At 35.7% G+C, this 21,232-nt stretch overlaps 1 protein-coding gene across 1 annotated transcript; it reads right to left on the bottom strand.

Moving 5' to 3' along the window:
• Nucleotides 1–6,453: 6,453 nt before the first annotated feature.
• Nucleotides 6,454–8,796, bottom strand: LOC107848481 (blue copper protein). The gene is made up of 2 exons (XM_016693257.2): nucleotides 8,445–8,796; nucleotides 6,454–7,088 (listed from the first exon to the last, which is right to left on the bottom strand). The coding sequence occupies exons 1-2, from the start codon at nucleotides 8,644–8,646 to the stop codon at nucleotides 6,583–6,585; spliced, it is 708 nt and encodes a 235-aa protein (XP_016548743.1). The 5' UTR covers nucleotides 8,647–8,796; the 3' UTR covers nucleotides 6,454–6,582.
• Nucleotides 8,797–21,232: the final 12,436 nt, after the last annotated feature.

The raw sequence follows: 21,232 nt of genomic DNA on the forward strand, positions 1-21,232 counted from the left end.
CGGGTCCTATCTATGAGGCATAGGTACTACTCATGGCACCATAGGTACCCCTCGTAGGTAGGGGTTCGGAAGGCTAAAGATACCTCTGATTCTTACAAACCCACCTAGGGCCTTGAGTTACTACCTGCAGCCTGTAAGTGCGGTCGTAGGTTGGTGTTGACCTTATTTTTCTACTTTGTGCAGGATAGTTTTTTAGGGTTTCTGATGTAACTATAAATAACTCTTGGATGTTCCATTAGTAGGTTACGCATTTTATGCACTTTACATATTTATTACATTATTTTGAGTTCTAAGATACATTTTTTGTCTTCAAATTCTTGTTCTTGATTTTTAGGGCTTGATATAAAGTTGAGATTTTGATTTTCATTTGTAATTATTTGTGAGATCATTTATATACTTTCAATTATGAATTATATGTGTGTTCTTACGATCATGAGCAGCTAAACCCCATAACTAAGGTTGTGGAAACCCTGATAGATTAATGAATTAAAAAAAATGTAAAAGTCATTCTTGATTGGTGTTCTTGTATGTATTGTGGTTTTCTTCATATTAATTATTTTATTAACAACTGCAGACTTTAAAAACCTGTCTGTATTTGATACTAAATTGATAGAGAGGTTGAGATTAAGAAAAGAAGATCACAACAGTAATTTGAAGCTACCAACCTTCATCTAATTAACTTGAGACTGGGAGGTGATAGTTAATCTGAGATCCAGGACAAGGGTTAGTAATGGGACACTCTAAGACCGAGAGGAGATGAGTTAAATTTACCCACACCAAGATCGAGAGATGGTTAGGTGATACATAACTTGTTAGATTCTGTATGCAAGGCAACAATATAGTTTGACGAGCACAATAAGTCTACGGAGTTAAGAAGTCAGGGGGGACAGAATCCTAGTAATCGTCTCATACTGATAACAACCTTGTTTGACATTTGTTAATATTACTACTATCTTACGAAAATTCCTATTTACTTTCTATATTTTTCAGCTACATCAGTAATCTTCTGACTGATTTTCATCCTATCCCTTGTGGATCGACCCTAACCTTGTTGGGTCTATATTTGACAAGTACCTGCGTTATACTTTTTAGGAGGCGTAATTGTGTGACATCACCTACCAGTACATAGTATTTGTACTGATACCACTCATGTGTTCTTTTCCCTGAATGTAGACTGTGTTCTAGAGAATTTGACGTGACTTCATATCTAGAGATTTCAGTTAATCGATTTGGGGGTGAGCTACGCATATTCAAAATGCCACGGATCTTCATAGTTACATTTTTTTTTTCGAAAAAAGTGTTCATTAAATATTTTAAGATTATTCTAAACTTATTTTATTTAGTGTCCTCTGTACAAGGACTTTAAAATTTGGGATTGTAGTAGCTAGACTTCAGTATTTTTTATTATTAATTTTAGATTTGTAATTATTTTATTTTTGTATTGTGTTAAAAGAATTGGTTAAGTATTGGGTTAGAGAGTTCTCCCACAGGAGGGTTTATGTGGTGTCACTCATGGCCATTTGGATCGTGATAGCAGTATAATTACATATTGTTACATGCTCTCTAAGTTAACTTATCTTTTCTCTAGCTTATACGGTATCACCCTCGTGGAAGGCCCTTCCTCTAACTAAGAACACTTTCTAAGGCCTCGCTTGGCATATCTGTTTGCTATTTTTACTCTGTTTTTCTTTCTTAACATTTTACACATATTTTTATTATCTTTCTATACATAAACAACTCATCGCTGGTAGCAAATGTAAATATGGTTAGATTTAATGAACGCTCTCTAAGTTAACTTATCTTTTCTGTAGTTTATACGATATTACCCTTGTGGAAGGCCCTTCTGCTAACTAGATTTTGCCCTTGTGGAAGGCCCTTTCGCTAACTAAGAACACTTTCTAAGGCCTCGTTTGGTATATGATGAGCTTAGGAAGCAAGTAGTAGAGGTTAAGAGGGTCAATGATAGAATGATGTCAATTAAGGTAGTTATTGAAGGGTCTTCTTGGAATATTATTAGTGCGTATACACCCCGTGTAGTCTTGGATGAGGAAAAGAAGAAGAAATTTTGGAAGGATTTGGACGAGATGGTGAGCAATGTCCCAGTAATGAGAAGATTTTCATAGGAGGGGATTTCAACGGGCACATAGGGTCTGCTTCGAAAGGTTACAATGATATTCATGAAGGACATGGTTTTGGTGTTAGGAATGTTAAAAGAGTGGCACTTCTGGATTTTTCTCGGGCATTTGGATTGGTGGTAGTTAATTCAAAATTTCCCAAGAAGGAGGTTCACTTGGTTACCTTATGTAGTTTGGTGGCCAAAACTTAAATTGACTTATTGCTTCTTAGAAAAGGGAATAGGGGTATTTATAGGGATTGTAAGGTTTTATCGAGTGAGAGTCTTTCGATCCAGCATAGGCTTTTAGTAATGTACTTGGCAATTAAAAAGGAGCGGAGGAGAAGAGACATAGAGGATAAGCTAAGAATTAGATAGGGCAGTCTGACTTTGGCTAATGCAATGGATATAGCGGATAAGTTGATGGTGAGGAAGGCTTGGGAGAGTGGAGGGGATATAAATAGTATGTGGGACTAGACTGCAAACTGCATCAGAGAGACAACTAGAGAGGTGTTGGGGGTCTTGAGTGGTCGTTCAGGAAAGCACCAAGGGGATTAGTAGTGGAACGAAGAAATGAAAGGAAAGGTAGAGGCCAAGAAAAAAGTGTATACAAAGTTGGCGGAGAGTAAGGATGAAGAAAATAAATGGAATAATAGGGAAGAGTATAAGATTGCTAAGCGGGAGGCAAGTTAGCGGTCACGAGGGCTAAGGATGTTGTTTTTGAAAGTTTATACTTAGCGTTAGACAGTAAAGATGGGAATAAAAAGTTGTACAGGCTTGCCAAGGTTAGGAAGAGGAGGACTCGAGACCTGGATCAGGTGAATTGTATTAAGGATGTGGACGAAAAAGTTTTAGTGGAAGAGGGTCATATTAGGAAGAGATGGAAATTGTACTTTCATAAGCTCCTAAATGATGGAAAGGATACTAGCATTGTGTTGGGAGATTTGGAGCATTCTGAGAGATTTTGAGATTATGGCTATTTTAGGCGCATTAAGTTTGAGAGGGTTAAGGGGGTTATTCATAGGATGCGTAGAGGTAGAGCAATGGGGCCAGATGAGATTATGGTGGATTTTTTAAAGTGCACAGGAGAGGCAGGTATGGAGTGGTTGACTCGGTTGGTTAACATAATTTTCAAGACGGCAAAGATGCCTGAAGCTTGGAGGTGGACTACGATGATTTCGTTGTATAAGAATAAGGGCGACATTCAGGATTACAATAATTATAGGGGTATCAAGTTGTTGAGTCACACTATGAAGGTTTGGGAGAGGGTGGTAAAGTTGAGATTGCGGAGGATTATTACTATCTCTAAAAATTAGTTTGAATTTATGCTAGGACGCTCGACTATAAAAGCCATCCATCCCGTCAAGAGACTAGTGGAGCAGTATAGGGAAAGGAAGAAGGATCTGCACATGATGTTTATCGACTTAGAGAAGACCTATGATAGGGTTCCCAAGGAGGTTCTTTGGAGGTGTTTGGAGGCCAGAGGTGTACCTATAGTTTATGTTAGGGCTATTAAGGACATGTATGATGGAGCCAAGACTCAAGTTAGGACTGGGGTGGGGACTCGGAGCACTTTCCCATCTTGATGGGTTATATCAAGGATCGACGCTTAGTTCGTTTCTTTTTGTTGTGGTGGTGGATGTTTTGACGCGGAACATTCAGGATGAGGTGCCTTATTGTTTGCTTTTTGCGAATGATGTAGTCTTGATTGATGAGACTCGTAGTGGAGTTAATGCTAAGTTGGAGGTTTGGAGGCAAACTCTTGAGTCTAAAGGGTTTAGGTTGAGTAGGTCCAAGATGGAATATTTGGAGTGTAAGTTCAGAGAGGTGTCTCATGAGTCCGACGTGGTTGTTAAGCTTAACACTCATTCTATCAATCAGAGAGATAGGTTCAAGTATCTGGGGTTGATGATTTAGGAGAATAGAGATATTAACGAGGATGTCACTCATTGGATCGGGGTTGGGTGGATGAAATGGAGGCTCGCTTTTGGTATCTTGTGTGACAAAAAGGTACCTCTCAAGCTTAAAGAAAAGTTCTACAGAGTGGTGGTTAGACCGGCTTTGTTGTATGGGGAGGAGTGTTGGCCTGTTAAGAAGACCCACATCCAAAAGATGAAGGTGGCGGAGATGAGAATGCTTCGATGATAAGTGGATGTACTAGAAAAAATAGGATTAGAAATAAGGTTATTCGAGATAAGGTGGGGGTGGCTTCGGTGGAATCCAAGATAAGGAAAGCGAGGTTGAGATGGTTCGGTCATGTGATGCGGAGGAGCATGGATACCCCAGGGCAAAGGTGTGAGAGGTTAGCTATGAATGGTTTCAAGCGAGGTAAAGGTAGATCGAAGAAATATTGGAGGGAGGTGATTAGACATGATATGGAGCAGTTTCAGCTTACCGAGGACATGACCTTGGATAGGAAGTTGTGGAGGAGGAGAATTAGGGTGGAAGGTTAGTCTGGGTAAGGATGTTGTATGTTTTGGTGTATACTTGGAGTATCTTGCTTTTGGTATTATTGTATATGTTAATTTCAATTGTATCTTGTTCTATTACTATTCCTTATCTTATATTAGATTGCTCTATTTTAAGCCGAGGGTCTATCGGAAACAGTCTCTCTATCTCATATTTGAGATAGTGGTATAGACTGCATACACTTACCATTTCAAACCCCACTTGGTGGGAATATACTGGATATGCTGTTATGTTATTGTTGTTGTTATACATTATTTTTATTATCTTTCAATACGTAAACAATTCATCGCTGGTAACGAATGTAAATATAGTTTGGTTTAATGCACGTGCTCTTGACCTTATATAGAAATTCAGCTATATGATTTTCAATATAAACAGTTACTCCATAAAGTTAGTTGATTGGGTTTACCTTGGAAGAAGATAAAAATAGTGTCTTTTATTTTCATAAAACAGTAAGAATTATTGATAAAAGATTTAAATATCCGTACATATATCTCTTGAAAAATAACAATATTAATTGAAAAGAAATATGAAAAAAATTGAAGGATCATATGCTTTGACTTTCATACTTGAAAAATGAGATCTTTTTCTTTCTATTTTACTTTTTGAAATAAAGGTCGTTATTTAATGAATAAAGTTGTTCCAACAAGAAGCCTGAGAGGTAGTGAGAACCACCCCCAACAAAAGGACTTGTTACCCAACCTTTTCACATGCATTTGTTCTGCGGTTGACTCGTTGGGCAATCATTCAACCAAATAATGAAATTAACATGATTATAAGAAGCTGGAAATTTTACCAAAAAGAAAAACAAACCAAAAATAAAATACTAAATGTAAGAATTCTTTCTGCATTACCTTTACTCTCTGTTAAAATAATGTATATATATGGGGTCGTTGGTCTACCCTCTACCACAATAACCAACATAATGGCGGCATGAATTGAATCTTCGTGTAAGTAAGAATAATTTGTTAAGCCACATAAGAAATAAAAAAAAACTCTCACATTCATTTGTACAAAAAAAAAATTGAAATGATTTTTTTTTTCTATTCGTTTGCAAATGGTCAAAAGATCTTATTTCTCCTAATATTTGGTTAGTTAAGTTGTTTATGAAAATGTAATCCCCGCATAGCTTAATACATAATTCGATTGGTCTCATTAAATTTCATATTGCGAAGCCCAGTACTCAGTCGCACGCGTAAGATAAGCTACAATTTGTGATTATTTGATGCTAGATAGAATGTAGAATACGGTTATTATTAGTAACACACTAAGAAGAATAACTAGATACTCCCTCCGAGTCATTTTACTCGTCTCAAATTTTCTAATCTGGTGTCCCATTTTACTTGTTCTTTTTTATTTATCAAGATAAGACAATTTTTTTTTCATATTTTACCCTTTGTATTAATTATTTTTTCTTTAAATTAAAATATAAACATCATTTAATAGGAATACTATGGTAAACTAGCCATGTTATTTATTATTTTTCTTAATAGTTGTGTCATCTCAATTTGAGACAAGTAAAATAAGATGGAGGGATTGTTAAACAAATCTCTTAAAGTAAGTTGTTGCCGTATATCAGTAAATTACCATAAATGACCAAGCGTTTTGTCCATGAAAATAAAATATTCAGACAAAACTGCTTGTGTATAGGAGACAAAAGACATAGTAATGCAGTAGGGGAATCCAATTATTATCCACCACATAATTATCATACAATATTATTTACTGTATTAAAAATCTTCGTACTATTATAATTCATGCATAACTTTGTCCCAAAACCAAACGAATCCCAAAATAGTAATAAATTACAAAACAACGAGAAGGAAAACGCGGAAAAATAAGGGAAAAAAGAGAACATAGAGCTAACAATAGAAAGAAAGAAACGGTAATATTACACAATCAGTATAATGCCAAAACCTCCAATATTGCTGTAGCTATGTACTATAGGCATGAATTCGAAGGATAAATAAAAACCAACAATTAAAATTGAAGTCCTATAATCAACAAATACCAAAAGCTAGCGCAAACACAACGGATATCCAATTTAATTGAATGCCTAAACACTGAGAAAATATAGATAGTGAAATCGAATTTGAAGGTTCAGGACTATCATCAGTACTCACATCACGAGGATGATCAAAAGAAGAAGGAACTAATGTATCAGGTGCCGATTCTTCATCACCAGAAATTGGACTAATCGGAGCTAGTGAGTCATCATCCGACGGATCCCTGAGGCTTCGAGGCAACCCTTGACCGTACATCACGTTTATTTTAAAATGTTGGCCATTTTGGCACTGCTCGCCGTCGTAGTCGCTGGAGAAAAAATAAGTAGTTCCAACTTTTCGAAGAGGCACTGCCATTGAAACGGGAAAAGTTGAAGTTGAAGATGAATCTGCCGATGACCATTGCACGGTGTCGTTGTCTAAAGCATTGTCGTAGTCACAGCTCTTGTACGTGGTAAAGTTGTAAGTCTGAATGACTGAATGGTTATTATCCGTATTAAAAACTGCAAAATTAAACATACAAAAGAAAAAGAAGAAGAATTTATTTATACTTATGATGATATTCAGAAGCAAAAGGGTGGACTTGTGATAAAAGGCAAAGATAAATTTTGCAGTTAGTGAGTTTTAAATGAATTAAGTTTTACATATATTAAATGAATTATTCTAAGATAAATATAAACTTTTACTCAAAATTATTGGATTAGCCCGAACTTGTACCTTTGGTCTTTAGCTCTGCCCTGCCTATGACAGAGAATGATGAAATGGCTGCTTTGTAACATGTGCAAGCATATGCTCCCTACATGTTACCACTTACCGGTACAATACCTTATCATAACACACACTTCTAGCTAACTTATCAAACTGTAAATAATGCCAACACATACAGCTGTTTGGGATAATAAAAAACTCCAAACCATCATAATCAACTGAGGAACTGGCAGTTTCAAAAAATATTAAGTACAAAGATCAATGCATTTGGTACCGTAGTTTGTAAATCATCCATCACTTTTATAAATTCAATTTTGGAACTAATGCTTATTAAGCATGATGTGTAGTCATGAAACAAAAGAATAAGATTAAAAAGAAAGAAAAACACAACCAGAATCAACCAGAATATCAATCAAGACAATAAATCTATTCAGATCCATCATATTATTTTCTGAAATAACTCTCTAAGAATTCACAAACATATGTAATCATAAGCAGAAGAAAAAAATATCAAAATCCATTAACGGTTTGCAATCAAGATTGTCCCATGCTTTAATTTTATGACACATTCAGATACAGAGTTATCTAATGATGCCCCCTACCCACCCAAAAAGAGAGAAGAAAATTTATGGACAACAATAATTGGCATACACTCAAAAAGTTTAAACCAAATCATCTCGTAATAATTAAGTGGAATTATTAACCACATGATAGTTTTGGAAGAATTTAGTAACTTTGATTCAAGTCCTGTAAAAAAAAAAAATAAGGGTAGTTCGGTACACTAAATCTCCTGCTATGCACGAGATCCAAGCAAGCAGACCACGATGGTCTACAGTAATCCGTCTTAGTATTTCTGTCGGCTCCCGCTATGCACGAGATCTGAGCAAGCGAACCACAGTGGGTCTATAGTACTCACTGTTAGCATTTATGTCAGGAACGTTTTCAACCCTGTATTTGTATTAAATGTTTTGTTTTAAAATGTACAAATAATCTATCCAGAGTCCAATAAGAAAAACTAGTTGCGACCCAAAACTCATTAACCAAAAATTTTGTTTCTGCCTCCGGTTAATTATACAGATCGTGTTTACACTATCACTGTATATAAGTTAGATATCTAATTACCAAGAAGTGGTTTGATGAAGAAAACTTACTCAGAAAATCACCAAGGCTGAATTTTTTGTCAGCAACCCATTTGTCATAGTTAATCTTAGGCTTCTCAAGTTTATCAAACCAACCCAAAGAATCACCCACTGTGTAATTCTTGTAAGCATCAACTGATCCTGAAAAGGAAATCAAAATAAGGACGAGAAGAAGAAGCCATGAATATCTACTGTTAAAAATACTTTGTTCCATTATCTAAATTTGTTTGGGAGATGAAGGAGGAGGAGGAAGAATAAAGGCAAAGATTTGAGTATTAGTAAGAAAAGTGGTGACACAGTGGCAATAGCCTATTGTGCTTTTATATAGAGGACAGGTTGTTTAGATTGATTTTTCTTTTTAAGTGCCTTTAACTTTTAGTATTTTTTTTATTTTAGGAGGTGTTTAACAAGGATAAAATATATTTTTAACCACTTTATTTTAGCCTAAAAAAATATAAAAAGCCAAAAATAAGTTAACTACTTTTGACTTTTAACTTTTAACTTTTTAAACCAGTTAAAAAAACTCATTCAAACACCCCTGTTCCTTTTTTAAATTTACTAAAATAGTTCTCTTCTTTATTCCACCTCAATTTTCTTCTAAAATAATTCTCTTCTTTATTCCACCTCTATTTTCTTCTTGATTGCAGATTTTTCCCAATTAGAAGCATTGCTTATGTTGCCTTGTTTATGTTTAGTCTTTCACAACAACTGCTGCATTTTAATGTAGTGTTGGTCTACTTTGGCGTACCTTGATTGCTCTATTAAATATTTATTATCATTATGATGCCAAATAATTTATATTCAGTTTCTTTGTGATGGCAATAAATATACATGTTGACTAATGTCTATCATAAAATACTGAACTCCATGATTTAACCTATTTTATTCACTGCTTGGCTAGATTGTGTTGTTTTTTCCCTTCAAATTTCTTCTTTATTGTATAAAGTATTAGTGTATGTTTGGTTTGAAGCAAATTATTTCCATACAAATGTTTTCTTTATAAAGTAGGTTGATTTCTTACTTATTTTCTTTTGTTTGATAAGTGTAGACAACGAAATTTTATTAAATTAAAATCCGTACGAAATTCGGGTTATATTAAATTCAAAATATATTAATCTCAAATAAATATTACGGATTAATATGATTGAATTAATTATTTAAGTCCAAATATGTATGAATTTAATTAAAGTTCAATTTTTATTGGGCTACAGATGATGAATCCATTTTGCTAAGCCTAAGATGTTATCTTATTCTAGAGGCTCAATTTGGTTCCGCGTGTCAAATGATGTAGCATACCAAGTCAAGTGAAGGAGCCAATATGACCATGCCACATATCACAATGATGCAACAGGCCCAATGAAATAAAAAGTCCATCAAATGTGTCATGTCACTTAAATTTGATTGGCCGAAAAAAGTCCATCTTCATCATAAACCCTTCCTTCCTACTACTATAAATAGGGGTCTTATAATTCAGAAAAGAGGACCAAGAACTCTAACAAGAAGCAAGAGAAAGTTCATGGATCAAACACCGCAATTTGTCTACAAAGCTTAAGCATTCAAGTCCAGTTCATCAAGATTTTGAATCAAGACCGCCAGATTCAAGAACAAGCCCAAAAGCCCTTGAATTCAAGCACAAGTCAAGATCAAGTCCGTCAAATCAACAAATCAAGTTCAATTCAAGATCAAGCTTTAAGCCGGTGAATTTATATTTGAAAAGGCGAATCAGAGGATTCATAGAGAATGTAGCACTTACATTGAAATTAATAAATTGATTGTTGCAATATTTTTCTTATCTCGATTATTATTTTTCAGTCTTGAAAATTTATTGTCCAACAAATTCTGGCACGCCCAGTGGGACAATCTCTACATCTCATCTCAACTTTTCTAACTTTAAAGATTAAGAACGCCGAAATGGCTTCTAAGAAGATCAATTCTCAATCAACTGTTTCTAAGGTTGTTGATTCAAAGTTCTCTGCTAAAGTAGAAAGCATCCTTGGTGTTACTTTCAGAAGCTTAGAAATTGTCACAAGGAGAAAGGCCAACATGCTAGGACAACAAACACATCCAGTATCGTCCGTGCCAACTCCAATTTTTTTTATCTTCAACTCCAAAAGGAATGAAGTCCAATACAAGTGCTTCAGAAGAAGAAAGCAACGTGGCAGAAACACCTAAGAAGACTCTTTCTCTACTTGAGCACTTTGGATCGAAATACTCTGGTGCGAAGAGCGTTGGTCGTTCAACAAACGCATCATATCCACTTACACCGCATAAGTTGAGCACTTCGAAGATCAACTTATGCGATAATTCATGTTACTCTCCAACGTCTCCAGTGACCATGCAAGCAATGGTAACTGATTTCTCGTCTATGGAGGAGCATCTTGCGAATCCGACAAAGGCAATTGAAGGTCTGACCAAATACATTCAGAATCAAGATACTTGAATTGATAAGTTGGTGGATAGGATGGATGGTCTATCAGTCTATTCATGCACCTGGAAAAGCTCCAGAGGGTCACGAGACAAAACATCCTGTGAAACAAACATCACCAACTAAAGAGGTATAAGTTTCTTCTGAGGAAATGATCTCAATTGATCAATTAAAGTAATTTATTTAAGGGACCCTCAAAGACAAATATGATGTCACTACCAAGTCTTCCTTGACATATGCCAAGTCTAATACTGCAAGGATTGATAGCTTAAAAATGCCTACAGACTATCAACCCCTCAAATTTTAACAGATTGAGGGAAAAGGGAACCCAAAATAATATGTCACACACGTTGTTGAGATATGTAAAAATGCTGGAACTTACAGTGACTATCCTGTCAAACAGTTTATTCATTCCCTAAAGGAAAATGTCTTTTATTGGTATACAGACCTTGAGCCTAACTCCATCGATAGTTAGGAGCAATTGAAGTAGGATTTTTAAATGGATTTTATAGCACAAGGTGTACAGTGAGCATGATAGATCTCACAAATACTCGGCAAAGAAAAGACAAACTCGTCATTGACTGCATCAATCGAAGGAGAAATTTGAGTCTAAACTGCAAAGACAGGTTTAGTAAAAACTCTGCAATAAAGATGTGCATCCAAGGAATGCACTGGGAGCTTTTCTATATCTTGCAAAGAATTAAGCCTAAATCCTTTAAAGAGTTAGCTACTCATGCTCATGACATAGAGTTGAGCATGTCTTCTGCTGGAAAAGGAGTAGCGCCTATCCATGACCCTCGAAGGAAAAATAATAAGAAAGAACCCAATGATGGGGAAAGTTTATCCCCAAAAGTGATAACAAGAAATCCATGAATAATATTGACGTATATCCTGTGAAGGTCACCACGAAGGTAAGTGCGAAGACGACTTCTGGAGCACATCCAAATCAAAAGTTAACTTTAAAGGAGATGCAAGAAAAGGAATATCCCTTCCTTGATTCTGATGTTGCTGAGATTTTCAATGAACTTCTTGAGCATAAGCTCATTGAACTCTAGGAGATGAAGCGGCCCGATGAAGCTGAAAGGACCAATGACCCAAATTATTGCAAGTATCATAGGTTGTGAGTCACCCTCTGGAAAAGTGTTTTATCTTTAAGGAAAAAGTCATGCAATTGGAAAAATCAAAGAAGATTTTCTTTGATGATGAGACGACAAGTTCTCATCAAATCTCTTTCACTTTTGGCTCACTCGATCCAGTCCAAATATGTGTTGAAGAGCATAATGAGAAACTATTAGATCATGATAGGTCTTCAGTTGACGAAGGTGATGATGAAGGTTAGACTCTAGTAACTAAGCACAAACACAAGAAGATGAACTATGAAAGAAGTCGTCCGAGGATCCAACTAGAAGAAAGATGGTGAAGAAAGCAAAGAAACAGAGACTGGTTGAGCATCAGAAAAAAATGAGGGTAATGGATCTTTACCACCAGAAACCACGACGTTCAGTGACTTTGGAAAAATTCTTACCAAGTTGGTTCCATGCAAAAACTGTGCAAGTTAACCTTGAGGAGTCATGTTTTATTACTGGCAAAGAGGGAGCAAAGGGTGAAAACCCACCCATGGAAGTTCCTCCATCTTTTGAAAAGCATACTGAGCCACTCATCCAAGAGGCACATGTATGTGATACAAAAATCACATTTACAAGTAACGATCTCCTACTTGGAGAAACCTTACACAACCGTCCCTTGTACATGGTGGGTTAAGTTCTAGAAAAGAAAATAAATAGAATATTGATTGATGAGGGATCCAGAGTCAAAATCCTTCCTATCCGCATAATAAAAGAACTTGGCATCACTACTGATGAACTGACCAAAAGACATTTGATGATCCAAGGCTTCAACCAAGGGGGCCAGAGGGCCATGGGAGTTATCAAGTTGGGGATTCATATGGATAATTTTTCATCAAATGCATTGTGCATGTGATCAATGCTAAAACTTCATACAATATATTTCTTGACAGACCTTGGGTACACAAGAACAAAATTATCTCATCCTCTTATTATCAATACTTGAATTACCTCGAATACAGAGTAGAAAGAAAGATAGTTGCCGATGATACGCCATTCACTGGAGCTAAGTCACACTTTGCCGATGCAAAATTCTACTTAAATAATTATGTTGTGAATGAGAAAAAGGTTGAAGATTTCACCAAGACTAAGTGTGATGATCTTGCATCTAAGAAGGTCGTGGTGACTGTCTAAAATGTTGTCACCAAGAAGCCCTTCTTCACTTCGAATAAAGAAAGCGTCGCATCCATGAAAAAAAAGCAACTCCTGTTCTCCGCTATATACCAAAGGAAAAGAAAGAGAAAATCACCCATCTGATGCCTAATATAATATGCTAAAGGGGATAACTTTACCTATCAGGAGGATTGACACAATAAACCCATCCTCAAGGATACTTGGAGAATTTGTGGCTCAAAATCCGCCACAAGCTATGACACTCCCTACGAAGCATACAAAAAAAGGCTTTGATCTAAATGCATACAAGCAATTTGTAAAGGTTGGATATAATCCTAATAATCCATCAAGGTTGGATAAACTTTCGTTGGAAGGTACAACCAGGCAGGCGCGTGAAGGCCTAGGATACACGCAGCCACCTCCAATTTTTACCTCTTTAAGAAGGGCGGTTAGTAACCACATCACTGTAGAACAAAAGTCTATTACATCCAACAAAAGGTCTTCTGTCTTTGACCTACTTAGAGAATAAACCATAAGAACTTCAGTGTTTGAGAGGTTGGGTCCTCTAAATAAGAAGAGAAGTAACAAGCGTCGAAGAAGTCATCGAAGTATGACAATACACTCTTCACCTAAGATCTAAAAGGATTTGTAAAGTTTGATTCCTTCTAGAATGAGAAGGCAGATGAAACTGGTGGTTTTATGCAATAAGGTGTTAAAAGTTAAGGCTCATACTGTGGTTTACACTAAGAAGCGTGAGAAAGACGAAGAAAGTGTTGGCTCCTTATATCCTATTACAACCCAAAATAAGAATGATATCCCATTCTAAATGAAGGTTAACAAAGAAATGGAAGATACTTTTTGGTTTTACCACGCATCCATCAATAACGATGATTCTCAAGAGGAGAAAGATGTTGGAGATGCTCTATCACAACTTAAAGAAGAAGTGAAAGCCACAACAGATCCTTTAAAGGAAGTTAATCTTGGAACCAATGAAGACCCAAGACTAACTTACCTGAGTGCATTTCTAGAAATGGATGAGAAAATTACTTATATGGATATACTCAAAGAATATGTGGATGTATTTTCTTGGATTTATAAGGAAATGCCTGTCTTAAATCCAAAAGTAGCAGTCCATCAGTTGGCGGTTAAGAATGGAGCTCGTCCTATTAAGATAGCCCAAAGGCGCTTTAGGCCAGATTTTATTCCATTGATAAAAAATGAGGTCAATAAAATCATCGAAGCTAGATTTATTCATAAAGTTAAATACTCCACGTGGATTTCAAGTATCATTCCAGTACGAAAGAAGAATGGCCAAATTTAAGTTTGTGTCGACTTTTGAAATCTCAACAATGTATGCCATAAGGATGATTTTCCAATCCCCATACCAGAGTTAATGATTGATGCCACTACAGGTTATGAGGCAATTTCCTTCATGGATAGTTTATTCGGCTATAACCAAATCCACTTGGCTCTAAAAAATAAAGATCTCACTGTATTTCGTACGCCCAAAGGTATTTATTGCTACAAGGTGATGCCTTTTGATTTGAAGAACATGGGTGCCACTTATCAAAGGGCTATGTAAAATGCCTTTGATGACCTACTCCATAAAAATATTGAGTGTTATGTGGATGACTTAGTGGTAAAGTCAAGAAAAAGGGAAGACCACTTAAAAGACCTAAGAATGGTATTCAAATTGCTTTGACGATATCAACTTGGGATGAATCCATTAAAATGTACATTTAGAGTTACTTCTGGAAAGTTCCTTGGCTTCATCGTATGACACCGAGGAATTAGAATTGATCAGGCTAAGGTCGATATAATTTTAAAAATGCCCGAGCCTCGAAACATTCATGAGTTAAAAAGCCTTCAAGGAAGGCTAGCATATTTAAGGAGGTTCATCTCAAACCTGGCTGGAAAATGTCAATCATTTAGCCGTCTCATAAAGAAGGACACTCTCTTTGAATGGGACCAAGCTTGTGGTAATGTTTTTAAAAGTATCAAATGATACTTAATCAAGCCACCAGTTCTTGCAGCACCCATACTTGGGAAACCGTTGATACTCTACATCGCGGAGTAAGAGAGGTCAGTTGGAACGCTACTAGCTTAAGAAAATAGTAAAGGCGAAAAAAACTCTCTTTACTATCTGAGAAGAATGATACCACCAAATGATCTAAAGTATTCTCCAATTGAAAAGTGTTGTTTGGCATTAGCCTTCTCAATTCAAAAGATGAAACACTAATTTCAAGCTCATGTTGTCCGTCGTGCGTCTAGGGAAAATCCCATCAAGCTTGTAATGTTGAAACCAGTCCTTAGTGACCGACTTGTAAGATGGTACCTTCAATTTCAACAGTTTGAGACAATACACGTTCCCCAAAAGGTTGTAAAGGGACAGGCATTGGTTGACTTCTTGGCAAACCACCCAATACTTGATGACTGGGAACTGAGCGATGAACTACTGGATGAAGATACAATGGTTATTGAAGCCATACCCCTGTGAAAGATGTACTTTGATGGTGCCGCACATTGAGATGGAGTTGGTCCTGGTGTGGTATTCGTCACCTCATAAGGAGGGTCATCCCATACTCTTTTACCCTAACAAATCGATGCTCTAATAATGTTACTAAATATCAGGCGTTAATACTTGGACTTGAGATAACAGTTGATATAAAAAAACTATAATTACAAGTCTTTGGTGACTCCCAATTAGTGATCAAGCAACTTTTGGGAAGCTATGAAGTCAGAAAACCTGAGCTACGACTATATCATCTTTATGCGCAGAAGTTGATGGGTGGCTTGGAGAAGTGACACTCCAGCACGTACCAAGAAAATAAAATAATCAAGTTGATCTCTTAGCATCTTTGACCTCCACCTTAACTCTACCGAATCAGGCATGAGCTACTATCCGCCAAAAATGGGTAGTACCGCCGCTGAGTGAGAGTGAAGATGTAGAAAATAAAGTTAAGCACCTTATCGCCGTTTCTGAAGCTATAAATAAAGATTGGCTACAAGTTATCATTGACTACTTATGTTATGAGATACTTTCAGAGGATCCAAAAAGAAGGACTGATATTCATCGTCGTGCACCTTGCTTTCTTTACTACAAAGACACATTATAACAAATATCATTTGAAGGAGTACTCTTACAGTGTTTGGGAGAGGAAGAAGTAATTTAAGCTTTTTAAGAAGCGTACTCGAGAGTTTGTGGATCGCATCAGTCTGGATCGAAGCTTTATTTTCATATTAAAAGAATGGGTATTATTGGCGATAGTGAAAGATTGCTTGGACTATTCTAGAAGATGCAAAGCTTGTCAATTCCATACAAATTTCATATATCAACCTCCTGAAGTATTACACCCAACTGTAGCATCCTGGTCATTTAATTCTTTGGGAATGGATGTTGTTGGGCCACTACCAAAATCTTCTAGTGGACACTTGTACATCTTGGATGCAATAGATTACTTCTCAAAATGGGCCAAAGTTGTTTCTCTCAAATAAGTAAAGAAGAAGAATATTATGAATTTCATTCGATTGAATATCATCTACCGCTTTGGAATCCCTCAATACACAATAACTGACAATGGCAAGCCATTTGATAACAAGTTGAAGAACAAAATTTATGATCTCTTTCGTTTTAAGCATCATAAATCTTCTATGTACCATGTTGCCGCCAATGGTCTAGCTGAAGTATTTAATAAAACTTTATGCAACTTATTAAAGAAAGTCGTCTCTAAATCTAAATGAGACTAGCATGAGCGAATGGAAGAAACTTTATGGGCATATAAAATGACTTACCTCACACCGACGCAAGCAACCCCATATTCACTTGTGTTTGGAGTTGAAGCAGTCCTGCAACTTGAGTGTCAAATACCTTCTTTGAGACTGGCTATTTAAGAAGGGCTCACCGATGAAGAAAATGCTAAGTTGTATCATATGGAGTTAGAATCTCTTGATGAGAAGAGACTAGAGGCTCAACAAAATCTTGAATGTTACTAATCTCATCTATCTTATTCTTTCAATAAAAGAGTTTGGTTGAGGTGCTTCTAAGTTGGAGATCAAGTTCTTACAGTAAGAAAGCCCATTATTACTTCTCATAAGTCTGGAGGCAAATTTACCCCAAAGTGTGATGGTCCATATATCATGTAAGAAGTATATTCAAATGGTGCTTACAAGCTCATCGATGCAGATGGCGTGAAAATTGGTCTTATCAATTCCAAGTTCTTAAAGAAGTACTATCCTTGAAGGAAGATGCCACACTCCTTAAGGCACGAGTATAAACAGCATGTCCACTCCTGGCCCACAAGAGTATAAACTGTGTGTAACTAAAAACAAATATCCACTAGGTTGAAAACCTTGAAAGAGGCTACCTAGGCAAAAGTTAGGATACAAATAAAAACAAAAAAAAAACTCACCCCAAAACTACATTGTGACTTGATCCTCGTTATTGAGGTACGTAGGCGCTTATAATTTCATTTTGAGTTCAGTTGTATGAGTGTAAAAAAAATATGTTCCTGCAGTATCCGCAATATGGAGACCAAGTATGAAAATATTCTAATTAAATCTTGGACTCACTCCAAGTATTGGTGGCTCAATGGGGATAAAATCCAATGAAATATGAGCTTCGTTCACATAATATGAAGTCTCCAAACTCCCTAAATTTGGAAGTTGAACTGCTCAAAATGCCAAATTTGGGAGTAAAATTTGACAAAATCTTTAAATCAAGGTATCTTTCGTGGAATTATTCATAAAATAATCCCAAAATTTCCATGTCTTAAGATGGACAAGATTTATCCCTTTGCACCTTAAGCTGACCTCTCACGGGTTTATCCTCAAAAGAATCTCAAAATTTCCATGCCTTAAGGTGGACAAATTTGTCCCTTTGCACCTTAAGCTGGCCCATCCTTAAGAGGATCTCAAAATTTCCATGCCTTAAGGTGGACAAGATTTGCCCCTTTGCACCTTAAGCTGGCCTCTCATGAGCTTATCCTTAAAGGGATCTTAAAATTTCCATGCATTAAGGTGGACAAGATTTGCCCCTTTGTATCTTATGCTGGCATTTGAACAGATTTTTTATAGGACCATACTTGAAGCCGAACTTGTCAGGTCTCAAGGTAACGGAGGCAAAGTTAACTCTCACACCTTAAGCTGACAATTGAAAAAGGCCCATACTTAAAGAAGACCATTGTATAAGCACATTAATTAAAGGGCTCATACTTAAAGAAAACCATTGTATAAGCGCATTAATTAAAGGGCTCGTACTTAAAGAAGACCATTGCATAAGTGCATCGGTGAAAGGGCTCATACTTAAAAAAGATCATTGCATAAGTGCATCGGTGAAAGGGCCCATACTTAAAGAAGACCACTACATAAGCGCATCAATGAAAGGGCCCATACTTAAAGAATACCATTGCATGAGTGCATTAATAAAAGGGTCCATACTGAAAAAAAATCATTGCATCTTGAAGCAAAACTGGACGGGTCTTAAGGTGATGGAGGCGAAGTAAAACTCTTACACCTTAAGCCAATGTCCATCATCTTCAAGCAAAATTGGTCGGGTCTTAAGGTGACGGAGGCAAAGTTAAAATCTCACAAATTAAGCCGGTGTACACTGTCTTCAAGAAAAATTGGTCAAGTCTTAAGGTGACGGAGGTAAAATTAAGCTCTCGTACCTTAAGACGATGTCCACCGTCTTCAAGTAAAATTGGTTGGGTCTTAAGGTGACGGAGGTAGAGTTAAACTCTCACACCTTAAGTCGATGTCCATCATCTTTAAGTAAAATTGGAGTTAAACTCTCGTACCTTAAGTTGATATCCATTGTCTTCAAGCAAAATTGGTCGGGTTTTAAGGTAATGGAGGCAAAGTTAAGCTCTTGTACCTTAAGCCGATTGTTGTATATTGATATTTGTTTCAACCCTAAAAAAAAAGAGATAAAAGTGATAAAATAAATCACTTATCAGTCAGCGACAACTACGCAGGACCTTCGGCTCGGACCAATACAAGTTGTTGCAACGGATTGTAAATATCAATAGGTCATCATGTGTATTTATAGGGTGACGAGTTGGTGGTTGCACCCTATTTCAAGTAAAATTAAGAAAGCATAGCAACAAAAATATGGCCATGTTGTTAGAATTTTAACAGGTAAAGGAAAAAAAGTAGCCGACCCACAAGCTTGAGAACAAAGCTACTGCAAAATTTTATTTTAAAGCAAGTATAAAACAAAAAGGAAAAAAGTAGTGCATGCACATGGACTTGTAAAAATTAAAGAAAAGAAAAAAATGGAATACCCAGCTTGTCCTTATGTGACATGACATACATAGGTCCATAATTTTTTTTGAATATTATAGCCAGAAACATTAAATTATTACTTCAAGTCTAGTCTCCAAGAAATTAAATATTCCGACAAGTCTTGAAGTAGGGGGCATTTTGTGGACAGTGAAATTTTATTAAATTAAAATCAGTACAAAAGTCGGGTTATATTAAATTCAAAATATACTAGTCCCAAATAAATATTACAGATTAATATAATTGAATTAATTATTTAAGTTCAAACATGTAAAATTTTTATTGGGCTAGTCTATTGATTTTGGCTACAAATGATGAGTCCACTTTGCTAAGCCCAAGATGTTAGCTTATTCTAGAGGCACAATTTTGTGTCACGTGTCAAATGATGAGGCATGTCAAGTCAAGTGAAGGAGCCAATAGGACCATGCCACATATCACAATGATGCAGCAGGCCCAATGAAATAAAAAGTCCATCAAATGTGTCATGTCACTTAAAGATGATTGTCCAAAAGAAGTTCATCTTCATCATGACTCCTTCCTTCCTACAACTATAAATAGGGGTCTCATAACTCAGAAAATAAGACCAAGAACTCTAACAAAAAGCAAGAGAAAGTTTGTGGATCAAACACCGTAATTTGTCTACAAAGCTTAAGCATTTAAGTCCAGTTCATCAAAATTTTGAATCAAGACCGCCAGATTCAAGAACAAGCCCAAAAGCCCTTGAATTCAAGCACAAGTCAAGATCAAGTCCGTCAAATCAACAAATCAAGTTCAAATTCAAGATCAAGCTTTAATCCTTTGAATTTATATTTGAAAAGGCAAATCAGAGGATTCATAGAGATTGTAACACTCACATTGAAATTAATAAATTGATTGTTGCAATATTTTTCTTGTCTCGATTATTATTTTTTGGTCTTAAAATTTTATTGTCCAACAATAAGTAAGAAAAAAAAAAGGGCGTCTCAAGAATAAATTATATGTAATCTAGCAATTTAAAAAAAAAGTTATATGTAATCTAGAAAGAAAAAATATGGAGGTTGTGAAGGAGGTGGGGTGGATCCTGGGGAGTGGTGGGGTGAGGATAGTTAAGGGTAAAGGTTAGGAGTGTTAGATGGGTGTGAAAAATATAATACACATAGAATATCACTTATAAAGCATATTTTATAGACTTATATTAAGAAATCATTTTCCTCATTTTTAAGGAATTTATTTTCCTAAAAAAAAGATCTTTCAAAGATTTTGTACAAGCAAATGTGAAGAAATAAGAAAATATTTTTCAAAAAGTATTTTTCTCCCTACCAAACACACCTTGAAATAAAGATGACTGAGTTGATGTGGATTAAAATTCAATGAAATATTCATGTATTTTTATGAGGCTCGTGCTAAACCCGATCCCAAATTTAATTTAAAAAAATATAATTTTTATCGCAATTTTTAAAGTTATAATAGATATAATTTAGCAGCAGTTAGTCATGTCTTATTCACAAATCTTCATAATAAAAGTAGCCACATAATTAGGTACTTCTTTAAAAAAAATTATACAATAGAAAGAAAAATTGTCAGGGAAATTAGTAATACCAAAATAAAGAGATATAAGTAATTTGGTATCCTGTAACGTAATATGGTTTGAACTTTAAAGTGTGTAAAATAGTTACAACTCGATGAAGATCAATTAATGTACTTTTGTCATCCCATCACATTTTTGCTAAATTCTGTTAGATTAATTTTATATTTTAAATTAAAATTTAAATATTCAAAACTATATGAAAAATACTATAAATATCGATTCTTCCGTTAATCTAGTGAGAGCTTAAAATATTAAATTAAAATTTATGTGATTTAATACTCAAAAAGTGAAA

The sequence above is a fragment of the Capsicum annuum genome, chromosome 11, assembly GCF_002878395.1.
Source record: "Capsicum annuum cultivar UCD-10X-F1 chromosome 11, UCD10Xv1.1, whole genome shotgun sequence".
Taxonomy (NCBI): domain Eukaryota; kingdom Viridiplantae; phylum Streptophyta; class Magnoliopsida; order Solanales; family Solanaceae; genus Capsicum; species Capsicum annuum.